At 46.7% G+C, this 21,316-nt stretch overlaps 1 protein-coding gene across 3 annotated transcripts in view; it reads right to left on the bottom strand.

Annotated features, from left to right (window-relative positions):
• Nucleotides 1-19,474, bottom strand: part of LOC146870713 (apoptotic chromatin condensation inducer in the nucleus-like) — an 851,523-nt gene extending 832,049 nt beyond the window's left edge. For all 3 annotated transcript variants that reach the window (XM_085646186.1, XM_085646194.1, XM_085646198.1), the window contains exon 1: nucleotides 19,269-19,474. In XM_085646186.1, the coding sequence (XP_085502312.1) occupies nucleotides 19,269-19,366 (98 nt within the window). In that variant the 5' untranslated portion in view covers nucleotides 19,367-19,474. The remainder of the gene's footprint in view (nucleotides 1-19,268) is intronic.
• Nucleotides 19,475-21,316: the final 1,842 nt, after the last annotated feature.

Genomic DNA, 21,316 nt, shown 5'->3' with positions numbered 1-21,316 from the left:
GGCCCGGATGTTTGCAGTTTGTTTTTCCTCTTGGAAAGTCTTTGCAAGTCACGAGATCGGTGACTCCTCCTTTGGATCGTATTGCGCATGGGCTTCGGCTCCATCCTCAGATTGTTTTTCGCCAGCAGGGAAAGATGGAGCGTAGTAGTAACAGTAAAGAAACCCATGGGTATTGTATCTAAATAAGATAAGACTGGAACGGATACAGGTAGCCAGGGAGGCGGGTGGGCGTGTATAGATCTGCAGCTCTACATGCCAAGAACAGATGCATACTGGTAAGTAGCATATTCCGTTCGAGGCATACGAGCTGCCGATTACACACTTTTGCATAGACTATATAGCAGTTCCCAACCTTAGCGGCGACCACCGGTATCTGTTGCAGTGGTTTGAAATAGTGTTTTCAGTACAGCCTGGCCCACACTAGCTTGTTGCTTGGTTTGCACATCTGCACAATAGTGTTTAGTGAAAGTGTGCGGTGTTGACCATGTAGCTGCTTTGCAGATATCATCTAGTGGGATGTTCCCGAGAAAAGCCATGGAAGCCCCTATCTTTCGTGTAGAATGGGCTTTAGGGGGAACGGAAAGCGTTCGTTTTGCTTTGTGGTAGCAAATCTGGATCGATTTTACAATCCACCTAGCTATCCCCGATTTTGAGATGGGGTTGCCTTTGTGTGGTGGAGAGAAAGCGACAAATAGTTGTTTGGTCTTTCTGAAAGGTCGTGTTCTTTGGATATAGTAAAGTAAGGCTCGTTTGACATCTAGCGTGTGCAGAGCCCTTTCTGCAACAGTCTGAGGTTGCGAGAAAAATACTGGTAATTCTACAGATTGGTTTAGGTGAAAAGGGGAAATGACTTTAGGTAGCAATTTTGGGTTGGTACGGAGAACAACCTTGTTGTGGTGCATTTGAAGAAAAGGTTCTTGTATGGTAAGTGCTTGTATCTCACTGACCCTTCTAAGGGAAGTGATGGCTACCAGGAAAGCTGTTTTCCATGTGAGGAATTGCAGTTCGCATTTATGCAAGGGTTCGAAGGGAGGCCCCATCAGCCTTTTGAGTACGATATTTAAGTTCCACACAGGTGAGGGTGGTACTCTTGGGGGAATTATTCTTTTGAGGCCTTACATGAAGGCTTTAATGGCAGGTACTCTGAAAAGCGATAGGTGCTGCCTGTTTTGTAGGTAAGCTGCAATTGCTGCGAGGTGTAACCGAATGGATGTATAGGCTAGATTACACCTTTGTAGGTGGAGTAGGTGGAGTAAGTAGCATATGATGTGTTGTATAGACACGTCTAGAGGATTGATTGTGTTGTTATGGCAATAAACAACAAATCTTTTCCACTTGGCAGTGTAGCAGGCTCTAGTGGTAGGGCGTCTAGCTTCTTTGACGTTCATACAGTCAGGGGGAAGGTTTAGGTACCCAAATTCTAGGATTTCAGGAGCCAGATCGCAAGGTTGAGCTGCGCTGGGTCCGGGTGCCTGATCTCTCCATGGTTCAGGGTTAGGAGGCATGGTGAGAGGTGTAGCTTTTGGTGTGGTACTACCGAGAGTTCCAGCAGCGTGGTGTACCACGGTTGTCTGGCCCACGTTGGAGCTACTAGGATCAGTGTGAGGGAGTGCTGTTGTAGCTTTCGCACCACTAATGGAATGAGTGGGAGAGGCGGAAAAGCGTACGCAAATTTGCCTGACCAGTTCATCCATATCGCATTTCCTTTGGACAATGGGTGTGGGTATCTGGCGATGAAGCTTGGGCATTTTGTGTTTTCGTGGGTGGCGAAGAGGTCTATCTGTGGATGCCCCCACATTTGAAAGAACGGATGAAGAACCTGTGGGTGAAGTTCCCACTCGTGGATCTGTTGTGTCTGTCTGCTGAGCAGATCTGCCACGGTGTTTTGGACTCCTGGGACATGTTGAGCTAGGAGAAAGATTTTGTGGGGAATTGCCCATCTCCATATGCTCTGTGCTAATTGAGAGAGCTGTGGAGAGTGTGTGCCGCCTTGTTTATGAATGTAATACATGGCCGTCATGTTGTCTGTGCAAATGAGGACTGCCTTGCCTGAAATCCGTGGTTGAAAGGATTTCCGGGCTAGAAAGATAGCTAGTAACTCCAAATGGTTGATATGGAGTAACTTTTGTTGCGGCGTCCATGTGCCCTGCACTGTGAGGTGTAATAGATGAGCTCCCCAGCCGGAGAGCGATGCGTCCGTCGTTAGTATTATTTGGGGAACCGGGTCCAGGAACGGTCGACCTTTGGAAAGGTTTGTGGTGTTCCACCACTGCAGAGAGCGATGGGTGCGACCTTCTACGAACACCAGATCTGTCAGTTGCCCCTGGGCGCTAAGCACTCTTGGAGTGGACGCATCTGGAGTCTTGCGCGAGGCACATTGAAAATGCAAGAGGCCATCATCCCTATCAGTTGCATAAACACTTGTGCTGGAAGGGAGTGTTGAAGTACGAATTTTTGTCGTAAAGCCTGAATGCTTGCAATCCTGGGCGGATTGGGGTAGGCTATTGCTTTTGAGGTGTCTATGGTGGCACAGAGGTATTGCTTTATGTGGGATGGTGTTAGCTGGGACTTTTGGTGGTTCACCGTGAAGCCTAGTTGGTGAAGTAGTTGGATTGTGGTGGCGGTGTGGTGTACACATTGGTTGTATGAAGTGGCTTTTATCAGCCAATCGTCCAAGTATGGGAAGACGTGAATGTGCTGTCTTCTGAGGTGTGCCGCCACCACTGCTAGGCACTTGGTGAATACCCGTGGTGCTGTTGTGACTCCGAACGGGAGCACTTTGAATTGGTAGTGTTGTCCGTCCACTACAAATCTGAGGGACTTTCTGTGAGCATGGTGCACTGGAATGTGGAAGTATGCGTCCTTCAAGTCCAGTGTGGTGAGAAAGTTGTCCTGGGAGAGGAGCGGAAGTACCTGCTGAAGCGTTACCATGTGAAAATGGTCTGAGTGTATGTATGTGTTTAGGGGCCGGAGATCTAGAATAGGTCGTAGAGTCTCGTCCCTTTTTGGTATTAGAAAATATAGGGAGTAAACCCCCAAATTTTGTTGATTGACAGCAGGAACGTGTTCTATTGTTTGTTTTTGTAGGAGGGAGATAACCTCCTGTTTTAGCAATGTGGAATGTTCTTGTGACATTGGGCGTTGCCTGGGTGGAATGTTTGGGGGTGTAGATGTTAATTCCAGGCAGTATCCGGACTGAATTATTTGGGTCACCCATTTGTCTGGGGTGATGGTCTCCCAGACATGAAGGAAATGTGTGAGTCTGCCCCCGTCTGGAGTAGAATGGTCTGGTGGGGGGGGGGGGGGGGGGAAGTCATTGGGTAGTAGGTGTGGCAGAACGGGCGTTGTTTGTTTTGCCTCTGCCCTTGTTGTTACCCCTGTAGCCGCCTCTCTGGTAACCTATTGTAAAGGTGGTCTGAGTAGGGGACTTGTACGATGTGGGCGCTGTATCTGAGGAGTAGCCTCTGGATGCACTCCGAAAGGATGAGCGGTGAAAGGAGCGTCTAGGCGGGTGAGACTGTAAGGCCCCCATGGATTTTGCTGTATCAGTGTCCTTTTTCATCTTTTCTAAGGCCTCATCCACCTTTGGCCCGAATAGATGTTCCTGGTCAAAGGGATGGTTAAGGATAGGGACTTGTACTTCTGGTTTAACCCCAGACACTCTTAACCAAGCATGACGACGGAGAAGGACGCTGGTGTTACTGGCCCTGGAGGCTGTGTCTGCTGCGTCTAGGGCACAATGTACAGAGGTGTTTGTGATTGTTTTACCCTCTTGAATCAACTAGTTGGCTTTACCTTTATATTTTTCAGGGAGATGTTGCATTATGCTCTCCAATTCGTCATAATGAGCCCGGTCATATCTGGCCAGCAGTGCCGGAGTGTTTGCTATACGCCATATGTTGGCGGCCTGGGATGCTGTGCGTTTGCCTGAAGCATCTAGTAATTTTGATTCCTTGTCAGGTGGTGGTGCATCACCTGACGCTTGTGAGTTTGCCCTTTTACGTGCCGTAGAGACCACTAAGGAATCTAGTGGCGCTGGTCCTCTGATGTAAGAGGGATCTGAGGGAGCAGGTTTGTACTTACTCGATACGTGGGTTAAGGACCCTGGCTCTCACCGAGTCTTTAAAAACTTCTGCCGCATGCTTTACCACCCCTTTGAGCATGGGCAGTATGGAGGTGGACCTCTGTGTAGTATCGAATGTATCTAGGAGGAAATTTTCCTCCACAGGGTCATTATGCATGTCCACCCCATGATAATGTGCTGCTCTTTGCAGAAGATGGTTAAACCCTAGTGACTCTTCAGGTGGAGATGGTCTAGAGGGGTAAATATCGTCTTGTGGGACGTTGGGAATATCTGGTATATGGTAATCGTCCCATGGATCTGGAGATCCTGTAGGGGTGGGGTCTTGTGGCACATCCCCTGTATCCTAATATGGGTCCCCATGATCATCTCCAGACGATGACGGAGTAGGAGAACGAGGAGGTGGGGGTGGAGAGGGTGGAGGAGGTGGAGGTGGGGAATGAGGAGGAGGAGGCAGAGTAGGAGGGGAAGGTATTCTGAATGGAGAGGTAGCAGAGTCCTTCCTCTTTGGAGGTGGAGGCGGAGCAGGCTTCTCCAAATGTCTTTTTAGTAGAGAGCGTCAAATGTCCAGTTTTTGGATCCTTGGTAAGAGTTTTTTGCAAGGGATCCGGTGTAAATAACTCTGGTGAGGAAATTTGGTCCGAAGGCGTCGGGGCCGATTTTTTTGGTTTTTCCATGCCGGTTTGTTTAGAACCCGGCTTGGGACCCTCCGGTCTCTTGGTCGGCGCCGAGATGTGCTTCGGCTTGGAAGTGTCGGTGCCGGTGGCTTTGTGTGGTTTGGTCGGCACCGAAAGTGGCGTCGGTGCCAAAGAGCTGGGTTTCGACACCGAGGGCTTCGGTGCGGAGCTCGGTGGAGGCCATCTTCTTTTTCGGTGCCGAAGTGTGTTTCTCAGCACTGCTGGCAGGCTGGCTCGAGCCCGAGCCGCCGGAAGGGTTACTTGGCTTCTTCACCGGGCCCGAAGGTGGGGTGTGTGAAGCAGTGTCTCTGGTCTTGCCTAGGCCCGGAGGCGAAGGCGTGACCGAAGTATTTTTGGGTGTCGGCGCGGGTGTGGGAGGGGGTAGATTGGTACTCACGACCCTCTGCGCCGGGGTGATGTCCTCCACATCTGACTCGTCGGCCTCGGAAGCGCCGACGAGGTCCTCTTCGGTACGCTGATGTTCTGGATCGTCGATGTCATCTCCGAAGATGTCGACTGGAATGGACGTCGAGGAGTTTGCCATGTTCCTTCTTGCTCTTCGGTCCCGAATAGTCTTTTTGGATCGGAAAGACTTACAGGCCGGACAGTCTCGAGCCTCGTGTTCCGGGGAGAGGCAAAGATTGCATACCTCATGAAGATCGGTGTGGGGAAATTTGGACCCACATTGAGGGCACTTTTTGAATGGAGTTCTTTCCATGAGCCGGGACCGGAGCCTGGGTAGGCCCGAAGGCCGCTGTCGACGACTGGAACCGAAGGTTTTTGTCGATGAGAAATCGCGTTGATTGAAGAGATCGTGATCGAAAGAATACAGTGATTAGGGTGAGGATTGCGCGTCGATAGTCGAACTGGAAGCTGTTCGGAACCGGAGCGCGAAGATCACATCCGAGCCCAATGGCGGAAAAAAACAATCTGAGGATGGAGCCGAAGCCCATGCGCAATACGATCCAAAGGAGGAGTCACCGATCTCGTGACTTCCAAAGACTTTCCAAGAGGAAAAACAAACTACAAACTTCCGGGCCCAACACTAGATGGCGATCTATGCAAAAGTGTGTAATCTGCAGCTCATATGCCTCGAACAGTGTTTTCTGAACAGGCAAAGTAACAGAAACTGCAGAGGATCAAATTACTGTCAAGTACAGAACAGTAAGACTGATTAAAACCTAAAAGTATATATAAGGCATACAAAGAATCCCATCTGTAAAAGGCCTAGTATTGGGATGGAAATGTCTCCTACATGTTTTGCAATCGTGTTCCCCCACCTTCTTGGCCTCAGCCTCACACTAATCTAGTATGTGCGTGTAGGCCTTTGCCAGAACCATGAGATGAGTGAGGTCCAGTGATCGGGAGGGGAGCACCATGTGTGCCTTCATTTTGACAGGCCGTGGACCTCTGTCCATGTCATGGCTTTAGGATGTAGAGCAGTGGTGACCACTGTCAGCGTTTTGTGAATCAGTAGTTCTGACCAGACCTTTTTAGCTGTTTCACTGGAGTAGAGGCCTTCTGGCCCACTCGTGTAAAGTTCTGCTTCTGTGTGCTAATGCAGATCATTGCGCCAACTTCTCAAGTGTGTGTTATACGAGTGGCATTTGTAATGCATACAGTGTGTGTTGAAGTGAACCAGAGTAATATGGAGGCCTGGGGGTTCCGTTTTGGAAGCCACTGGACTGTTTGTATGCACAAGATGGAGATGAGGTTTTTTTCCTCCGACAGTGGACGTGTATTGCTGACATTCGTGAAGCTGGAGGGAGGAGACTTAGATACTGAAATAGGGTTTCTCTCTCTTTGTGCATCTGTAGTGGGTATTCTAAGCTGGAGACTACCCTGCTGTTAGGGGCATCACTCTGCACAAAGGCTATGCCTGGAGAACAGCGTGGGGAGGACAGATGAAGAGAACCAACCCAAACTGGTTCTGAAAATGCAGACAGAGAATCCATATATCCTTTTGCTTAACCTGTATACAAGTGGGAGCCACTGACGCACTTGTTATCATAATTCCAATTTCTCTTCAACAAAGAGAGAGTACTCTGAGGACTACTACACAACCAGAGCTGCTGTGTGCCTGACAGTTGGTTTTCCAGAGGAGAGGGGACATTACCAGGAGTCTGGTCTTGCTGGAAGAAGCGGGAGGGAAAGGCGGACGCAGACTTCACCACTGCCATGAAGAAGTTTATGCTTGAGATGTAGTGTGTCACTGAGAAGTTTGTACCTGTTGTGAACTGTTCTACCAAGAAGTTTGTGCCTGAGGTAGAGTGCGCTGCCATTCAGAAGTTGTGCCATCCAATCCCATAGGTGTGCCATGCTGCTGTAACAGACCCAGCTGCAACTGCCATTCACACTGTCATTCTGCTTCCACCCTCCCATATTCCCCCATGATTGTTGGTGGTGCCTCCTGCTGGCACGTCTCCTCCCAGAAGTGGAAGTGAATCGTGCTGCGGATCCCCATAAGACACTGGAAAACAGACACTGAGACCTAAAATGTGGTGAGACTGTACAATAGCAGAGACTTGCTTGAGAACATAGTGCCGGAACTGCATCTCAGCCTTGATACATGCCCAAGGGAAACTCAAACCTGGAGTGGAGGTCTACCTAGAGCCAAGAAACTGGGGGTAGAGGGGGGTATGGGGGGGGGGGGTTAATGACAGAAACCTGAGAGAGTGGTGAGGTGGGGCCGAATGCAAGATGCAGTACCCTAGGCATAAGTACATTTTAATTGTGTGGATTACACTACTTTGCTTTTACTTTGCTCTCAAAAAATCATAAAAAAATGTTACCAGACCTGCAGGTCAAGAGATTTGAATAATCTACTCAACCTACCTGTAATGCACTTGACCCACAAACTGTGCAGTTCATAAGTTCTAATTGTAATCTAGGTTAGAAAGGTATTTTTTTGTCCCAGTCTTTCATTATCCTAATTTTGCTAAAAAAAGGTTTGTTTGGGTAGAAATAAATTCTTATCAGTAAAGTCAACCGTAACCATTGTGTTACATTCTGAATCCTGAGTATGTGCTTCCCTAGTCAAAACACTCTTAAAACATATCTACCAGAATGGAACACATGTGAATCCTACAACTTGTAGTCCCCTTTGTCTTATGTAACATTTCCCATATACTTATTTACAGATGTGTGATTCTCTGTATGTGTTTGTGATGTAAAAGGCTCCATCGCCCTACACTTGTATGAGAAGCATTTTAAAACAAATGAAATACATGTGAGAGGAGCTATGGAGAGATGGAAAAGTTACTTTCCTTCCGTAACGATGTATCTGGTAGAGACAGTCTAGCAGCAGATTTCTTATCTTGTGAATTCTCCCCAGGCGTCAGACTGGATCTGGACATTTTTCAGCAGCACCTCTGCGCGCTGGGGGACAGTGTCATACAGCGCCCTGAGGAAGTTGACTCCGGTTGTGACGTCAATAGAGCCATATAAGTACCCTCCGGTGTGCGGAGGTCAGTTTCTTCTGTGAAACCTTCTGCGCCAGAACGCAGAGCCACTATAGAAACTGGCTGTGGAAACAGCGTGCCAAAAAGATAAAAAATATTTGAAACAATAATTATAAAGTCGCAATAAGTGGTATGTCAACACCAGCCTAGGACTTGAAGGAAAAGACCAAATGAATCACCGAAGCACAAGCTACATAAAACTCTGCGCACTGGTCTATAAACCAAGCTTGCAAAAAAAAAAAAAAAAAAAAAACCTCTCACTCTACCAGTCACTTCCAAATGGAAATGAACGGTATGGTTATACCAGACCAAGCCCTATGAGGAATGACTACGTGGTTTGTTTTTTAAGTCCTACCACTACACGAAACAGTGATCACTGGAGTATAAAATCAGTACTGAAAAAGGGGAATAACCCCTACATTCTTTGTCGTTTGCAGAGCGGGAAGGATGGGCAGGGTGTTAAGGAAGACAAAGTAAAGAAACTACCCCGCAGGCACAGAAAAACCAAAGCCTCAAGGAAAAAACCCTGTCAGAAGACATATAACAACAGTCAGACAATAGTATTCAATCCCCAAAAGGTAAAAGAACACTTAGACTAGAAGGACCAGCCGGTCTAAACTAAAAAGAGACCTGACACATGAAGAACAGACTATTTATATGAAACGTAGCAAGAACCACAGGAAAGTCAAGTGAAATCTCCTGTAGGCACAGCCAAATGTGACTCCGGAAAAGGAGAATAAACCTCATCCATATAAAACCATCAGTCATACCAACAAGTACATGACCCCAAGAATGAAGTGAAACCATGGATAGTAAGGTCGAAGGTGCAACGAACGCCAATCCAAGGTAAGGCTCTCAATCGCAAGACAGTGAGAACTAGGGACTCACAACGAACCGCTGATCTAGAGGAAAATCAGCAGGAACAGAGTAGAGGACACCACAGTCATTCATTGTTGTATTTTTTTTTAAGCAATGTTGTCTGCCACAGAAATGTAGCATAATTAAAGTACCATCTTAATCACAATTTAAGATGGATAATCATATTTTGTCATATGCAACAACCACTGATGGAATATACGGCCCATGAGTCAGACCCCCAAACCTGGGATTTCTAAACAAGATTATAACGGAACATGGATAAAGAAGTATCCATGGAAATGTCCGACAGACAAAAAATAAGAACCAGGACTGCCAAAATCAAGACCTATCCTTACATTAAAAAACTTACAGCCAGAGTAAACTGTGAGTCTCACCCAGCATGTAACCCCACAGAGGTGGGTAGGAAGAACAACAGCATATATAAATACACTGCAAGCTAGAAAAGACGCATGTAAAATCCAGCACTAACTGTCTCCCAACAGAAAAGTAACGATTATACAGACCTATATCTGCCATAAATATGTGTATCCACATATATACCAACACCTATGCAAATCTGCATATTCATTACTCGGAGTGTACATCAATATATGGACCCCATACATATAAGCATATAAGGACAAATGAAGAAGACACTCACTGTCTCCTAACCAGAGACGGGCAAAATTATTGCTACATAATTTGCACCCTTACAAAGAGCAGAATTATATCCAAAATATAAAAAAGAAAACCTGCCTGTATATAATAGAAATAGGCACTCCTAAAGTTGGAGCTCCACAACATGACATAATAACAGAACACTGAAGTGAGAGACCGAAAAGAGTTCTTCCTTCAAATGACTACATGGCTTTAGCCCATCAGTTAATCAGATAAGGATCACTCAATGAAGGAAGGGAAAACTGCCACCTACAAAAACCGGTAATTAGCAGTACTTCCTAACCTAACATTTTAAACGAGTGACAAATGTAACAGCTTCTCAAAGGAAGAACACTAGAAAAGAGGTTACTTGTAAAAGAAAAGCACCAAAATAAAACACAAACAACGTAGGTGTAAGAGATACCAAAAATCCACCTAGATGGATACACCCTTTATCCTATGGAGGAGCATGGCAAACCTGCAGGAATAAGAATACCTTGATGCCATACAAATAGAAGGCATCAAGAATAAATATGTCGCAATCTGCAACAATTTAAGAAAACACCCCCGATACAAACGGAGGAAAAAACACTAAAAAAGTTGGTGACTAAAAGATGTGTACCATCACATATGAGGGATACAGATTGTTGAAATAAGGCAAGAGGTTACCGAAAGAAAAGTCATCCAAGAAACGGAAATTCCAATGAAATAACAGGTCATGTCCTGCACCAACAGAGTCCCACATTTAGTGAAAAGAAAAGGCAATAAGCCTATTGCAAATGCTTCTACAAGCAGGTAAAACAGATAATCCATTTCACATGAGAAAGAAACCATAGATCCAAATCTCTTGAGTCAGAATCTCCCCAGCAGAGATAACCCAGAAACCAACCAACGGGTAGGAAAAAAACCCATGTACGGCCTCAATGTAAAACAACTTCTCCTCAACAGCAAAAATTCCATAAGAAATAAGGCCTGCAAAGGCAGGGAGGACACCACATCTGGTGACATAACACTGCAAAAAGCATACCATAATGTATTTTTGAGCCAAATTATAAACTAAGAGAAGCCTTCTTCACAGGAACATTTTCCTTAAATTATAGCAAGAGTTGAAAGAAGGTGACAGGGCTAAGGGTCTGAGCCACCCAGACTGTCCCTAAACCTACGCAAAGGAATATCTGCGTGCGCACCAAAAAAATTAACACCATCAAATGGTATGCCAATTAAAGCTGACTGAACTGCCTCTGACAATCCAGTAGAACGAAGCCAAGCTCGTCGGCGTAATGCCACAGTAGATGCCATGGCTCGACAATCGAATCAGTGGTGTACATTCTACATCTAATGATTAACCTAGCCACCTGTTGCCCATCCGAAATCAACTGATTCAGTTAGTTCCTATTAGCCTCTGGAAACAATGGCAATAACTGCCACAACAAATCCAATAAGGCATGAGAAAAACATACAAGGAACGGAAAGTAACAGCGCACTGGTGGAAGAGAATATACATTATCCATAAGAGTTTTGCTTTTGGGAATCTTTGTCAATCGGAGTATAAGGAAGACTATCCATGTCATGGGAAGCTGTAGTGGCCTGAACAACAAAACTGTGGTTTGTCGCTGACTTAGCAGGCAAGCAGGATCGGGGAAGGGCAGTGCTTGTGGGCAATAGTACAGTCCACATGCCCTCCAGTATCCGGTCTAGCCTATGCTCCCAGTAAAATATCATGCAATGCCTCACAAAATGGTAGCACTGGCTCAATCCCTGTCTGACCCGGATAAAGAACTTCAATGAGGGGGGGTCTGTAGATTTCTTCACTGAAGGCAGAGTCAAATGTAGAACATCAGCCACCCTTTTTAACATATCCGCCAAGGAAGAACTGGCTTCGAAGGTAAGGCCAGAGGGAGATACAAAGCCAGAAGCCGGGGATCATTCTAACCCGCTTGCCTTGCCTAACTCAAATATCCAGCTATCCACCATAGGAGGATCTGTAGGCATTGGACGCATAAAAAAACAAACCTTCATTTCCTTCCACAAACTGTTCAGGTGAATCCACACAACCATGAACTATTTCCTCCGTAAATTACGCAGATCGACTCCAACCTGGTGGCGTATCAATTCGGAATGAAAAAGTGTAAGGGTGCCGGAAGGAGACGCCTTCAAAATAAGGAGAGGATGTCGACACCTCAAGACTCTCAGCATGATCATGCACCAACTCCTGTTTGGAGTATTTCGGCTCCATAGAAACTGGTCCCGAAGGAACAACCGGCGTCGCTCCTGAGTCAGTCGGCGCCACAGGTGTGAACCCCGAAGGGCTGTGCACCGGCGTCACTGTGTCCAAGGGTCTAACTGCACCCGAGGATGTAGTCATTGCACCCATCATCTCCTTGGGGCTCGGAGGCCCTCTAGGGGAAGGTGATATGATATGAAGAGCATCACAATACTCTTTCATCTGGGCCCGAGTCGCCCCAGATCCCGGAAAGACAGGGAAGCACGGGATCAACTCTTGGCCAGAGCCTTCAGTACGAGGTCATGAGGAGCCGCTTGAAACCACGTCATGAATTGAAGAAGCCCCGAAGGTCACGACTTCGATCGCTTACGACGACGCTTACCGTGGAATGTGGACAGGGACTTGGACCGCTTCCGCCGTTCACTGGCTGGAGAGCGACGCCCATGAGAACAACCTCCGGAATAGCTCAGTTAATGAACCGCAGTCGTCTGACGTTTAGGAGACCTGGAAGTCCTTGACAACTGCGTCGTCATCAGCTTCATTCGTCGCTCCCGCAACACCTTTGGTTTCAGCTGTTGGCAGGCGTCGCACTCTTCGGTGTCGTGGTGCTCACCCAAGCACCACATGCACATGGAATGAGGATCCGTACCAGACATCTGTCGAACACAAGATCCACAGAATTTAAACCCAGATGGCATAGAGAACTGGCACACTGTTTCAGGTGAAAAAGCATCACACAGGCCAACAAACAGCCAGAGATATGCTTCTTCGTACCCGCGTTACAGCGCGTAAAAGAAGAAACTTACATCCGCGTGGAGGTGTCTCATATGGCTCCATTGACATCACAACCGGAGTGGATGTCATCACGGAGTCGTAAGACGCCGTCCCCTGGCACGCAGAGGTACTGCTCAAAAATGTCCAGATCCAGTCTGCTGCCTGGGGAGAATTCACAAGTTAAGGAATCTGTGGCTAGATGTCTATCAGATGAGAGGCACATCTGGAAGATGATAGTGAGGGAATTATTGAAGAGCCCCAATAAAGACTGCCATATCCTGGTGCACAGTAAGGTTATCATTTACTATGCTTTAATACAATCGAATATATAATGAAAAATATGTTGTAAAATGCCTAATTTCCCCCAAATTGTCTTGGGACAGCACTCCTTCAAGCCCCCTCGTAGTGGTCAGAATCGCTCGCTGTGCTCGATCGCTATACACCGTATAGGGGCACGTCTGACTAAATTTGCCGGGGCTGCTTTGGCTTACCAGTCCGCCACTGCATCAAGTCGCCTTTTTCTTCATTATTAAATAAGAGAGCACCTTCAAATATCTGAGTTCAGCATGTCTGCTGTACAAAAGCTCTTATGTTTGATTTAATAGACTAAACATTTGCACCATGTATAATAAAAATCTAGCCCACATAAAAGGTACACTTACCTCTTGATTCATTGCATATAGGTTTACTGATAAAACGTTATAGCATAACAAACAATAATGGGGAAATTGAGTTTCAACAAATATATATCATTTGGCCATCACCACAAGCATTTTATTCAGATTTGTTTTGATGCTATTAAAATATTTGTTTCCATCACACATTAGAATTTTAAAAAAGTGCTTTCCCAACTACTGAAATATCAATCAATCAGGATTTGTATAGCGCGGCTGCTTCAGTTATGAGGGTCTTGAGGCGCTGTGAAGGCCTGCTACGGGATCATGCTGCCTGTTCCTATTGGTTGAACATCCAGGTCTTGAGGTCCTTCCTCAACTGTTGGGGCAACGGTGATGCTCTGAGGTGCAGGGGAAGAGAGTTCCAGGTCTTAGCCGCCAGGTGGGAAAAGGAGCAGCCTCCACTGTTAGGCCGAGCGGTTGCACTGGGTAGCTGCTAGAGAGGGGAATCCGGAACAGAGTTCCCTGGTAGGTTTGTGGAAATTAACTTGTCTGTTGAGGTAGGCTGGTCCTTCGTTGTGTAGTGCCTTGTACGGGTGGGTGAGCAGTTTGAACTGGCATCTCTTCGTGACTGATAGTCAATAGAGTTTACGGAGGTGAAAAGTGATGTGCATCTGTCTGGGGAGGTCGAGGATGAGTCTGGCTGCTGTGTATTATATGGCCTGTTTCCTCAAGAGTTGGGCGGTGCTTCCTGTGAGAAAGTGGGTTTCTGTTACAGTAACCTCCCCCCCCTTTCTTTTGTTTTTGTTGCCAGACTACTGATGCTCTTTGACCTGATGTTCTCTGGGGCCCTGCCAATCAGGACCCCAGGGTCAGTGTTCTTTCTCCAAAACAAAACTCAATTGGCATCTCTTGCCACGTCAGCCCCTGGTAAATGGTACCATGGGTACCCAGGGCACTGTGACCAGAGAAGGCCCCTAAGGACTGCAGCACTTTTTGTGCCACCCTTAGAGACCCTGTACCCTGACACACACTGCCTTTGCAGGCTGGGTGTCTAGGTGCAGAACCAAACTAAGAGTCGACATGGCACACATCCCTGTGTGCCATGCCCACAAACCACTGCCCTGGCATACATCAGTCACCCCTCTAGCTGGGTGCCCTATGCCAGTGGTGAGGGTACAGTTGCATGAGCCCTCTACCCCTACAGAACCCAGGCCCATTCCTGGGCCCTGTAAGTGCAGTGCTGCCATTAAGATTATATGGTGCTGGGAGATTGTCATTACGAATTCCACAGCACCATAATGGCTACACTGAAGACTGGGAAGTTTGGTATCAAACTTCTCAGCACATTAAACCCACACTGATGCCAGTGTGGGATTTAATGTAAAATGCACCACAGAGGGCATCTTAGAGATGCCCCCTGGAAAACGACCAACTAACAGTGACCTGACTGAGTGGCTGCGCAAGCTGCCACCACCAGACATGTTTCTGGACCCCTGTGTCGAGAGCCTGCTGGTCTCTGGGGCCTGAAACAATGCACATCCTGGGACGAGGTGCCAAGCCTCCTCCCCCAGGATGGGCAGGGTTCACGAAGGAGAAGCTTCAAAGGCATGCCGCCTTTGTGAGCCTCTCCAGACCATTTGCTCCTTTCAGCAACTGATACCCACTGGTTCTACCCCCCACTTTGGGCGGGGGAACCGGCGGGAAAAACAAGTGAGGAAGAGAGGTGTGCCCACCTCTGCCAACTCCACCCCTAAGGTGGGGGAGGCGAGGGGAAGCACAACCTCGAGTCCCTGCCATCTTAAGGATGGGGTTACCCAGCCAACCAGGGACAGGCTCCTGCTCCCCTCCCACTGGAGAGTGGCAGAATAGGGGGTGTACCCACCCCAGGGAAGGGACCCATTGGTCCCTGCCCTTTACCTATCTGTAACACTCCTAAATTTAGTATTGAGGGGCACCCTGAACCTTCCTTCCTCAGATTCCCGCAACCTAAGAAGAAAAAGTACGAAAGAAGACGCCCAGCAGAGGAGACTGCAGAGAACAACTGACTTGGCCCCAGCCCTACTGGCCCGTCTGCAGTTTCCAGAGATCCTGCACCAAAAATTATCTTGTCCTGCAGCTAGCGACCACCAGAACCCCTGGAAGGACTGACTGCCTTCAACAAAGACCGGATCTCCTGTGAACAGCAGCCCTGTTCAAAAGATACTCCGAAAACAAACTCTGAGCCTGCTGAGAACAAAGAAACCCGACACCTGGAACTACCACTACACCCTTCGCATTGGCCCGAGTTAGAGTGGCCCACTGGTCCCAGCGAGGTCCCCCAGCACTCCAGAGTCCGAGTCCACCGTTGGTTGACCCCTCCAGGATTCCCAGACGTCGCCTGCAGCCTCGGCACAAAGACCCCCCCCAAAAGCGAGTGGCCCGGTAAGGTGAAATCCGACCTCAAAAGACACCCCTGCATCCAGCCGCCCTGCGCCCTGGACAAAAAAGAATCCGAGGTGCACCTACGTCCCCGAGCCCTCCAACTTACCTGCCAAGCTGTTGATTCCTCCAGGAAGTCTTCCTGGACCGATCCTGCAGCTGAAAACCAAAACCGAAAATCTCAGTTGAAATCAACAGGGCACCCGACCTCAAAACAGCACCCTGCACCCAGCTGCCCTAGCGCCGCTGAGGGTGCCCCTTTGGTGCCAACTTGGTCTCCAACTTGCCCTGAGCTTAACCCTAGGAGCTTTGCTTCCACAACCCCGTGGCCTGCTTGCCAGCCGCCACCAACCGGAGCCCCCCTATCCTCCGTATGATAACATTGGGCCTCAACACTCTGCACCCAGATGCCCTAGTGCCACTGGGGGTGCAACAACAGTGCATCACTGACCCTGGGAGACCCCTGAGTCTAACCCCAGAACCTTAACTCAAAAGATCGATTCCTTACCTTGAGACCGATAGCTCACTTTTCCTCATTGGATAACATTGACACTTTTTCTCCCAAAAAGTTTTGAAGTGTCGACTTTTGAAAAATAAGAATATTCCTTAAAAATCGCACAAATAACCTAACCGAATTTTCTCAACTGTTTGCAGGAAAGGTCCCAGTGCTGAACCCAGGTGTCCAGCACTGAGTAAGAAAAGTAACTAAGAAGTAACTTGCCTGTGAATTGAATTTCCTTTCATAGGATAACATCGGGGGTTCTTTGTGAAAAAGTTGTCAACTTTTGAAATACAAGAATATTCTTTAAAAATCGTACAAACTACAAAAACGTAATTACTTACCTGTTTTAAGGACATGTCCCAGTGCTGAATCTAGGAGTCCAGCACTGGATTACAAAAGTAACGCAAAAGTAACTTACCTGTTAAGTGAATTTCCTCCCATAGGATAACATTGGTGATTCTATTTGAAAAAGTTTCGAAGTGTCAACTTTTGAAATACAATAATATTCCTTAAAAATCATACCTTTAACCAAAACGCATTTACTCACCTGTTTTCAGGAAATGTCCCGGGGCTGAATCTAGGATCCAGTCCTGTGGTTAGAAAAGTAATGTGAAAAGTAATTAACTGCATTTTACTTAAAAAGCGCATTCAATTGAATGTACTATAACTGCAATGTGTTGCAAACTGCTTTCTTAAACCTGTAATCAAAACCAGTACCATTTATACTGCAATTCTGAACGGTGTTTAAACAAGTCAATTACTACTGCAAAGTATTTATATGCTTACCTGTACCAGGCTTGCTTAGTTCTAGAAATAAAACAGTATATTTTTTTTATACAAAACAAATGGCCTAGAGTTCAGTTATTGAGTGTGTGAGACCATTTGCTGACTGAGTGTGTACATCAAATGCTTTACACTTTCCACTGATACTGCATTACTGCTCGACCAAGCTACCACTTTAGAGAGTAAGGTTCTATGTAACTTTAACATCTGCCAAACCTCTGGAGACTCTTTGACTCTATACACACTGTACCTCACTTTGGTGCAGTATATATATATATAAAGCCAGTTTCTTACACTTCCTACATAGAGGGAGTTGTCGTAGTCGAGTCTGCTAGTGACGAGAGCTTGCGTGACAATTTGCCTGGTGTTGAATGGGAGCCATCTGTAGACCTTCCTGACCATTTGGAGGGTTAGGAAGCAAGCAAAGGATATGGCGCTTAGCTGCTTCTTCATGGATAGCTGGATGTCAAGAATGATGCTAAGGTAGCAGGCGTGTTTGGTGGGTTTGGGGGTAGGACCCAGCTCAGGTGGCCATAATTCGTTGTTCCATAGGGTGTCCTTGCCTTTCCTGAAGATGAGAACTTCTGTCTTATCTGTGTTGAGTTTGAGACAATTGTTGTTCATCTAGGAGGCCACATCCTTCATGCATCTTTGGAACCTGTCTTTGATGGTCGTTGGGTCATTTGTCAGGGACAGGATGAGTTGGGCGTCACCAGCGTAGATTATGTTGAGTCCATGGCTCCTGACATTGTTGGCCAGGGGTGTCATGTATACATTGAAGGGAGTTGGGCTGAGGAATGAGCCTTGAGTTACCCCGCAGGTGATGTTCGAGGAGTAGGGAGGGATGAATATGAACTTCTGCGTCCTTACTGTGAGATAGGAAGCGATCCACTTGAGGACTGCTCTATGCATTACAATCTGGTGGAGTCTGTTGATCAGTGTGTGGCGGGATATATTGTCGAAGGCTTCTGAGAGGTCGAAGAGGGTGAGGGCTGCTGTTTCTCTATGGTCCAGCAGCATTCTGATGTTGTTCATGGCAGCGATTAAAGCTGTCTCGGTGCTAAATATATTGAAACAAAACTGACATTCTATAACCTTACAGTGAACACAACATGATTGTTAAGAGAGTTCACTTTAATTTTCTTTCTCCAACTACAAAGAAAGAAGAATTTGTAAACGCGATCTCCACGATGAAAAAAGGAACAATCTGTAAGAAGACACAAGATGACCTCTGACTTCTGTCTTTGAACACACATCAAAAGTAACAAAATTTAAGAGCATCTTTATTGTTCTTTCACTTTCTTAATTATAAGAACACCTGTTCTTTGTTAGATGGAGTATCTCGCCAGACAGAACCAGTAGTCCCTAAAAATAGCTTGCCCTGATAACATCGCACTTGCCCTAGCAAGTGGGCAATTAGATTTCTTGAGGCCTCAAAGTAAAGCACTGGGTTGGGGTGTGAGGGCTGGGAGGAAATAGAAGCTAGGAGGCTTTGTGTTTAGCAATTGTTGCTTCTTTATTAACATTTCATATTTATTTGTCGTTGTCTGCTTTTTCTTTCTGTAAATAATTCTTCACTTCTTCTTTTCCGGCTTTTGTGAAACAATTATTTACATATTTCTTCTTCCCAAGGTCCTTATCGTCAAGTGGAATTTCCCAGGAAGCTCAAGAGAAGGGAAAGGACGGCGAGTAACCTGAAGTAGGTGTTTTCAACAAAAACTAAGTGGGAAAGTGTCCCCCACCACAGAAAAAGTGAAGAGCTGGTTTCTCACATACTATCTGGGACGGGTGCAAGCTCAGAATGTTTATAGAGGGTTACGCTGGGTCCCCTTTTCTCCCATACACCTTTGCATTTTCCGATGATTATTGGAAACAGTTCTCTTTCTAACTTATAACATTAGGGAATTGAACTACGTAAAGTACCAACGCTCCTCCCTTACTGCTCAGTAATATCCTTCACACTGGGACTATTACCAACACCTAAAAGAAAAGAAAAACTCAAATGCCAGGAGAGGAAAATGCCTTGCCCGTTATCCTGTACACAAGAGGGGCCCTGACTTCCCATCGTGCCAGGCAGCCTAATGCGGCGGAAGGGAAATGAAGAGGAATATCAGGAGAAGATTGATTGAAGATTTCACCCCGTCCACTCGCTACCCGCCCCGCTCCCTCGAAACCCAGTTCCCTTCCCCGCAGTCACCCAGTCAGGAGTTACTCACCATCCTTGCCGCAACTCTCCTGAGTTGTGTCGGCAACTGCACAATTCCTGGGGGGATGCACCAGACCTCGCTCCACTCCTCCGCTGTTTCACAGTCATACCTGCAGTCTTCTTTTGTCCCGCTGCCTTCTTCCTCCGGCGTCTCCTGTAGTTTTTCTTCGGTGGCGTTACCGCCGTCTTCCGGCTTCTTCAGTTCCCGCCTCTTTATTTCCGACTCCTTCCTTCCCTGTTCCGACATCCGGAATTCTCCTCCCTGCTGCCTCTCTGATTGGTGCTCGGCCTGACAAACTCCTCCTTCATCCTGCATGGGAGAGGGTGGGATTGATTTAACCCTTTAGTCCCCTCTCTGGTTTTGGGACGCTCTTCGGGTCTTCGACAGAGGAGTCGGCGGATCTATTCCAGGTAAGTGTTGTGCTCTCATAGAGTCGAGTTCAGGCTCTTTCTCAGATCCCCCTCCCCTAACTTTCTTGCTAGCAAGAAACGGCTCTATGGGGTATCTGGAAAAATAGTCAGTGTTAGTTTGCTCCCTTTCTGTGCTGGGTAGTAAATCTAAAGAGCTGTAAGGCCAGAAACCAACGTAATATTATGTCACTGTGCCCCTTGTTTTGGGAGAGCCACTCCAGGGGGCATGATCAGTGTACAGGGTGAACTCCCTGCCATCAAGGTAATTTCTTAGGGAGTCGATGGCCGATTTTATGGCTAGGGCCTCTTTTTCTATTACAGCGTATTTCTTTCTCTGGGAAATAGTTTCCGGCTGATATAGATTATGGGTTTTTCTTGGTCTTAGTGATCCTTCTGGGACAGAACGACCCCTAGCCCATATTCAGAGACATCAGTCTTTAATATGAAAGGTTTGGTGTAATCGGGGCTGAAAAGCACCGGCCAGGTCGTCAAACTGTTTCAACTGGTGGAAAGCTTATAAGGTTCTTACTGAATGCTGTTTAAGTTATTTTTCAGTTGTATCTCTTTTTTCAGGAGATCCATTAATGGGGCGACTATCTGGGAAAAGGAGGGTACGAACGCCTATACTAACCCAAGATGCCTAAGAGGGCTCGTAGGTCTTTCTTTGTGCGAGGAAAGATTAGATTAGTGATGGCTGCTACTTTCTCCTCTTGTGGTTTAATGTACCCTTCACCTAAGAGATACCGAAGGTATTTTACCGATCGGGCAGCCAGGCGGCTTTTGGCTGGGTTAATGGTTGGACCTCCTTTCTTCAACGGCTGGATTACCTTTTTAATGTGAATGAAGTGTTGTTCCCAAGAATTACTATATAGTCTATGTAAGCTGTGGTACAGGCAGCATATGGCTTGAGGATCAGATTCATAAGTCTCTGAAAGGTGGTAGGAGCCCTGTGTAACCCAAAAGGGAGCATGCGAAATTGGTATAGCCCTCCTCGGGTAGAAAACGTGTTTGTTTCCCTATCTTGTTCGTGTAATGGCACTTGACAATATCCCTTACACAGGTCTAAAGTGCTAATATTCTGAGCTTTACCCAATCTTTCGATCATCTCATCCACCCGGGTAATGGATACGCATCAAACTGGGATATTTTGTTCACTTCCCAAAAATCAATACAAAACCAAATAGATCCATCCAGTTTGGGAACTATGACGATAGGTGAACACCACTCATTGTTATAGGGTTCAATTATCCCCATTTCTAGCATCTGGCGTATCTCGTTTTCGATAGCCTCTCGTCTAGACTCTGGGATACGATATGGGCGTAGTCGTATTTATTGCATAGTTGATTAATGAGTTTTTTCCTGGAGTTAGAGAAAACACACCCTGTAAGGGGAGCAAACATTCCTCCAGTTCTTGTCAAAGACGCCCAGGCAAATCCGCATCTATGTTCTGTTGATATATGGGTTCAGGGATTTCCGCTCTCCCAAGTAGGACTGGTCTAGCCCCCTCCCATTTCTTTAGCAGATGAATGTGGTATATTTGGGTGTTCTTTTTATTATTAGGATCTAATTCTAAGCGATGTGTTACCAGGGTTACTTTTCTAGGATTTTGAAGGGGCCTTGCCACTGTCCTAGCAATTTATGGTTGGA

The sequence above is a fragment of the Triturus cristatus genome, chromosome 1_1, assembly GCF_964204655.1.
Source record: "Triturus cristatus chromosome 1_1, aTriCri1.1, whole genome shotgun sequence".
NCBI lineage: Eukaryota > Metazoa > Chordata > Amphibia > Caudata > Salamandridae > Triturus > Triturus cristatus.
The sequence above is the reverse complement of the archived record's forward strand: the minus strand, read 5'-3'. Positions and strand labels throughout refer to the sequence as shown.